Source organism: Cygnus atratus, chromosome Z (genome assembly GCF_013377495.2).
Source record: "Cygnus atratus isolate AKBS03 ecotype Queensland, Australia chromosome Z, CAtr_DNAZoo_HiC_assembly, whole genome shotgun sequence".
Lineage (NCBI taxonomy): Eukaryota > Metazoa > Chordata > Aves > Anseriformes > Anatidae > Cygnus > Cygnus atratus.
This window is the reverse complement of record NC_066396.1, coordinates 28,140,878-28,147,552: the sequence shown is the minus strand read 5'-3', so window position 1 is coordinate 28,147,552 and position 6,675 is coordinate 28,140,878. Positions and strand designations below refer to the sequence as shown.

Sequence of the window (6,675 nt, the reverse complement as noted above, 5' to 3'; positions counted from 1 at the left end):
TTCAGCAAAGGGTCCAGCCTTCACTGCGAGCACAAGATCAGTGAAGGCAGACCATCCTGGGCAAAGCTTTTCCTTCCAGTCTGCAGGAAAATACTAATGCGGGCCACGATGCTGTTTGCATGAGCAGCCCCCAGGGGTTGAACAATCCAGTCCTCCTGCCTTGACTTACCCATCTGTCCTGTTTCACTGCTGCAGGTGTAGCTTGCAGCATTTCTGGATGATGACAAATCACACGTAAAACAGGAGAGGAGTAAAACAGCATAATGAAATTTTATTCTGAAAATATGGCAAGAGTCTAAGGCACTTCAAACATTTAAATACACATGACTAAAGTGAATGTGACAAGGTAATAGCATTCCATAAATATGCACCGAGAACTACACTCAGTTCCACTCAAGGGGAATATACAGCTGGTACCTCTAATTTTACTCTCCAATAAACATGTATGGAGCTTATACACTGACACAGTTAATAAAAATATGGTAACATGACATGTAATTCTTCATGTAGTTTTTAATTATCAAGGAATATAAAATGTTGAAAATACTGTGTGAGTTAATTTTATAGATACTATTATCTTTCATATAAAAAGTTATACATTATCCCCAATTAGCAACAAGTTACTTAGTGAACTTCTGACCTCATGAGAGGACCTATCCCCAGTATCTAACCCAGTTACCCACCAGCTCAAGCTCCACGGAGCTCACTATTTAAGCAACTGCAACTTCTGAATTTCAAAATGATTAAAAACATCGAAATCGTGTTGGAATGAAATTTATCAGAATGTTACTGTGATAAAGTCTAGGCACAGTAAGTATAAATATTTTAGAACGATTAAAAACAAGCCACTGGGACCCCTGCAAGGATAGCTTTAGACCTTTTAGGCAGTATACAACATAGGGAAGGACAATCTATAGCAAAGAAAACATGATTTATGCCAGTGTATGGAAAGATGAGTAGGTGAGCAAAAGAACAGTTCTGGCTAAGGCTCTCAGCTGAGTGCTGTCTCACTATATGCTTGCTTCAAGTTTGTAGTTTTCTATCTTTAGCACTAGATCTCTGCTTTCACTTTGCTGGTGAGTTCAGGCACAAGACAATTACATTCAGTATCTGTCTCAGTAAAACAGTAACATTTAGCAGCTTGAAGATGGCATTAAGATTTTTACAGATATTCACACACCACTACTCAAATGTTGCTCTGTGGGTAGGACCAGGCGATGTCTTTCTGCTAAGCCTAGGTGTGCCCTAGAAAAGAGGAAAGAACAATTAATCAAAGGGAAATTATTTTAGTCTGCCAAATGAGAACACAGCACTCACAAGCTCTCTGTTTAATCCCTTAAGTACAAAATTAATCTTTTTTTCCTCCCCATTTTGGGAAGTACAGTACCAACTATCATACAACCTACTGATCGAGAGAGCATTGTTTAGACAGTGAAGCATTTATCAGCAGTTTATCAGGAGGTTGAGTCGTGTATGCAGGAACAGGTGGATATTTACCTGAATATCTAGGACAGTTGTAACTCCAGAAACAACTCTGTTTTCGTGACCAGGTCAATAATTAGTATTACAATGACGCAAGAATACCTCTGCATGTTAGCCATATTGTGTGAACCCTGCCAGCAAGCTATCTTCACCCCCAGCAACAAGGGAGGAGGAGGTATCCTTCAGCCAGGGATCAGGCTACTGCAGCCAGTTTGTATTTTAAAATATACATTTCACTTACCAGTATAAAATTATCCCATGAATAAACCTGAAATTTCATTTGCTGTACAGCTGTCAGCGGGTTTCCCTTTTTGTTCATGTTTTACTAAAACATTCAAGTTTTAACTTGGATTGACGCAAGTTAAAATGTAAACTGTTCAAAATATCTAGGAGGTTGTGTACTAACCGGGGACTGTGTTTTGGAAAAGTTGACATGGGCGTAAAGGAGAACTGCTATGTCCTTATGTCCAGCTTCCAGGGCTATTGAAAGTGCTGTGCTGCCATCCTGAGAGAAAAGAAGAAGAAATAAGAGAATTAGTGTTTGTGTCCTCTCACAGGTCTCTTAAAGCCTCATCGGCTCACAGAGAAGGGAAGTTACCAAAGTGGAGGTCCTACTGCTCAGACAGTTGGGTTAATTTAGAGTCTTGTTCAATTTCTTTTATTATAATTAAGTGACAACAAGCCTTGTGCTGCTGTTTTATGAGGCAGTCCAGTTGTCTGAGGCCTCGTAATTTCTCTCAACAAGAAGACTAGATTATTGCTGAGCAAGAATGAGCACGCCATTATCACACATTACATGCAGAGCTGTGAAAGACCAGTGATTTCAGAAGATTGGTCTGAGAGAAACTACTGTGTCAGTGAGGAGGGGAAGAGAAGGTAAAGGAGGGTTAAACGCTCTTCAAGTATTATAACTGTTGTTATGAGGATCATTATTGTGTTATAACTCCCATTAAAACTAAGAACACTTCCATTCATAGCTCTAAATGGTCCTTGATGGCAGCCTGACTACCAATAAATGGGCTTTCCCAGTCCAATAGTCACCTCAGTTTCTCAGGAGATACTATTTCTTTCAGAAACCATAGTTGTTGAGGCTGCTAGAAGCAAAGAGTCTTTTTCTGAATTTATTGAAACTGGTTTCATTCAATTATTTCAATTTATTCCAGTTATTTATCCATTTTATTTCACATTATTTCCATCTATTTGAAACCGGTGTTAATAAATTCAAGTTCAAAATTTCAACCTACTGTTTTCCCTGTAGACCTGGGTGAGGAAGGGGATGTCAGACAACTTGTGATGTGAACCTCCGAGCTGTCAGAGGGCACTCTTGTAGGAACCTGCCATAACCCCAACTCTGCCTTCCTTGCTGCCCTCCCCTTCCTGAAATTGAGCTGCCGTGTAGCTACAACACGCTGCTCTCTGTTGGTGTTTAACTTACAAGGCAGGCAGCTACAACCTCAGCACAAATATCACAGTGGCTTGCTGGTCCACCGCCTCGTTTTTGGTCCCATTTGAGAAGTCCTCTTACAGAGACTGCCTCTTAGGCTGGCTCTCTGAGTGGAGCACGGTTTCCAGACACTGCTGTATCACTGCTATTAGAAAGGTCACAACCGATGTAAGGGAACTTCAGACCCTTTCTCCAGCACGGGAAATGATGAACAGCATCCAAGTGGAAAGTCTTCTTAGGAGAACACAGGGAGCAGCTATAAAGAAATCTAATTGCCCTGTGCAGACAGGGAAATAGAACATAAAACGCAACAAATTGCAAGCCAAATACTCCACAAGCAACAGCACCAACAACAAGGTTCTTAAAAGAGAGACGTAAACCACTACCAGAGTGGCACACATCAGCAGTACGAAGCTCAGCTCACTACTGATGATGCTGTCTGGAGAAGTCTCAGTTGCATTAAGTACAGCTAGGGGAATGCTAAAAATCTCGGACTCTCTTAGAACAAACCCATTACAAAATGAGTAAGTGGCAGACAAGCTTTGCTTGGGAAACGTTATAAACTACCTACCAGAACAGTTAAATACCATGTCCCCATAAAGACTTATTGACACAATTAATAGTGCTAACAGCATCCAGGCTGCAGTAACCAGGATTGCCCTAAAAAGGGTTTGTTACACCACAGCCTTCCTACATTTCCCCTCAGGCAGGCATTACAAAGTGCTGGCAAGAGGCAGAGAGAGGCTCCTGCAGCAGGTGAGTCAACAGAAATGTTGCCCCTGCCTCTCTACAACAGTTTCAACCCATAACCACACAAACCCTCCCAAATTTCAAATTTCAAACCCTCCCAATTTCAGAGGTTGGACTAGGTGGTCTTGGAGGTCTCTTCCAACCTAGACGATTCTGTGATTCTGTGAAATCCCAAACCCAGGCTCCACTTCAGTGTTCCGGAGTTGAAAGCAACAGGAAGAAGTGAAATGTACCCAAAAAGTGATGTTGTTAACCAGCTAAGTCAACATTTTCCAGCTTGAGAACTCTACAGACCAATAATCTCTGTTCAAGGACAGTGTAGGCTGCAGTGATCTCTGCAAACAAGAAATATGCCCGTGTCTCACTTGGCACTGAGGCCGCACCCTGCATCTGTTTATTGTCAGAGCAATGTGGCATAATGACTGGCAGACCCAACCCGTACTCCTGAAAGTCGTGGTGTACCTACTGAGCAAACACCCTCTGAGAAATGTAGGGCTGACGCTTGCCATGACACAGAAAAGTAATACAGCAAGGCCATTTAGTCACCAGATAAGGTCCTAATTGAAAACTGGAAGACTCCTGGGAGATGGGGAGGGAAAGTGAGAAGGATGTTTTACCATGAACTCACAAATGGTTTCTCTTCTGATCACTGCACACCCATACAGCTAACTACAAACATTGCTACTGGGTAGGTCTGTTAGACAAGCAAAGGCAGCAAGGCAAATAATCTCAGCAGCTGCTACCACAAAACAGGATTCATGCATTTGGTACTTTGGTGTTGTGAGTCTGAGATTCATGTCAGTAGATTTCAGCAGCTCTCCAATGAATCCAAAAACTAAATTAGAAAAACATTCTGGAGTGGAGAAGCTATCTGGAAAGGCAACTCACATTGTCCTCCAGGGTGCCATTACACCCAGGCTGAGCCAGCAGAAGTTTGACTATTTCTACATGTCCGTGTTCACTAGCACACATCAGAGCTGTAGAGCCCTCATCGTCCTGGATGTTGACGTCTGCACCACAGGCCAGCAGAGCTTTAACCATGTCTATCCGCCCATGACTCACAGCTAGCATCAGTGCAGTCTGGCCAGCCTGCACAAAAAGAAGAGAAAAAAAAAATCACCACACAGACAATCAGTGGCAAAGCATGCATGCTTTTTTCTTGTTGTTGTTGGCATTGTACTTCTGGGGGCAAAAAAAAAAGCGTTACTTTATATAGGACCATCAAGTCTCTGCTTGTCATTATTTGAATACCTTTTACACATAATGTATCCCACATTTGCATCGCTATTTATTACATTAATGAAAGACATCATACCCATTTCCAGACATCTGGAGTTCCTTGGAAAGAACTAAATGTTGCAGAATTTGTAAATGCCTCCCAAAATCCAGTAATGATTCTTTCATATCATTTTTTTTAATAGGAGACATCTAGACCTGATGCTCAAGTGTTCTTCCATGGATCCATTATGTATACGGCAATCAAAAGTATAAATATCAAGAGACCATGGAGGTTGAGAGCAAAAAGCAAAAGCATTGGTACTACAAAAGCAGTACCAATGGAGTGGGGAAGCGAACATGAAAGGAAAGGTAAAAAGCCACGGGAGTGGGAACGGTATCTTGTGAACCATTTGGCTGACCTGGCTGGCTTTCGCATTCACATCCCCACAGCTGAACAGTTCCTCCACTATCCTCATGTCCTTCTCAGCTTCCACAGCTGCGAGAGCGGCGAGCATAATGGGGGTATAGCCGGCCTTGTTCTGATGATTTACGTTACAGACATCTGCAGAGGGATGAGATAATTTCTTTGGAAAGCAGGAACCCAAAAAGCAGCAATTGTGCGAATGAACTGAATAAACTGTTAGTAGAGCAGCCCATTAAAAAAAAAAAAAAAAAAAAGGCAGCAATTACTCTCATAATGGAAGCAATTCAATAAAATAAACAGGGGTGCTCTTGAGCCTGAGAAAGAAAAGGATCCCTTTCTACTATGTGTATAATGCGAGGCAGAACACAACGACATTTTGTATGTCATCATTTAGAGCTTTGGTTTTCTTTTATACAAGTAAGTGGTCTGAAATTCAACATGACCCAAAATGGGTCACGGGTCCAAATCCTGGAAACACGATCAGGAGAGTCTCCCAAGGTGTTCCCCACTGTAAAACAAAAATAGTCCAGCAACGTGGTCAATGGAAAATACATTTCTCCTCAGTACAAACATTTTCTTGTAACTGGTGCTGTTTTGAGGATCTGCAAGTGTACTCTGAGACGTTTTGTAGCCGTAGAAAAGACCTTACAATTAAAGACTGTTTCCAGCTCTACAAAGTATTTGACTCTAAAGAAAGGTACTCTGGGAACAAATGCACACAACTACCTTGACTAGTGCCAGGAGCTGACAGATTTCTCCTTCTCATTCACATCTAATCTCCAATCTGTCTCTGTTCCTGAATATCTGCAGAAATCCATCAGGGCTTATTAGTTTACCAGAAAGCAGGTCTTTGAGTGTGCTCATCATATTGGAAAGCAAAGACTTACATAAAAAATATCTCTAGACTTAGTATTAAATTGCACCACAGGTATTTGAACAAGCAAAAATGTTTCTGGAAATTCTTCATATTTATTCTGAAGAGAAAATGTTGCAGAAGAACTACAAGTGCAGGTGTAAAAATGTACATATGTTTCCATGTTCCATAACCATTACCTGTCTTACCTCATAACCAGTTACACAACTTACTTTTTTTGGCTCCTGGGAAGCCACTGAAGCCACATAATGTGACACTCTGCTACACACATTGCTTCGTGAGTAACTGATAATTGTTGGAAGTGATGTTCTCCTTCCCTGACTAGACTACTTCAGCAGAGATGTATCTCCTGAGGTCACATTTCAGCTCTTTTTCTATATGACCAATGAAAGAAGAAAAGGTATTTTCCTATTTACTCTGTTGGTAATGCTGCCTGGTGATGTAGAGTCTCCTGTCTCACCTGCTTTTCCCTCCAAACACATG

The 6,675-nt window shown here is 41.5% G+C and overlaps 1 protein-coding gene across 4 annotated transcripts in view; it reads right to left on the bottom strand.

Moving 5' to 3' along the window:
- Positions 1-253: 253 nt before the first annotated feature.
- Positions 254-6,675, bottom strand: part of KANK1 (KN motif and ankyrin repeat domains 1) — a 95,200-nt gene continuing 88,778 nt past the window's right edge. For all 4 annotated transcript variants that reach the window (XM_050716492.1, XM_035565848.2, XM_035565852.2 and 1 more), the window contains 4 exons: positions 5,314-5,456; positions 4,565-4,765; positions 1,889-1,987; positions 254-1,245 (listed from right to left, as the gene is read on the bottom strand). In XM_050716492.1, coding sequence (XP_050572449.1) covers positions 1,183-1,245; positions 1,889-1,987; positions 4,565-4,765; positions 5,314-5,456 — 506 coding nt within the window. In that variant the 3' untranslated portion in view covers positions 254-1,182. The remainder of the gene's footprint in view (positions 1,246-1,888; positions 1,988-4,564; positions 4,766-5,313; positions 5,457-6,675) is intronic.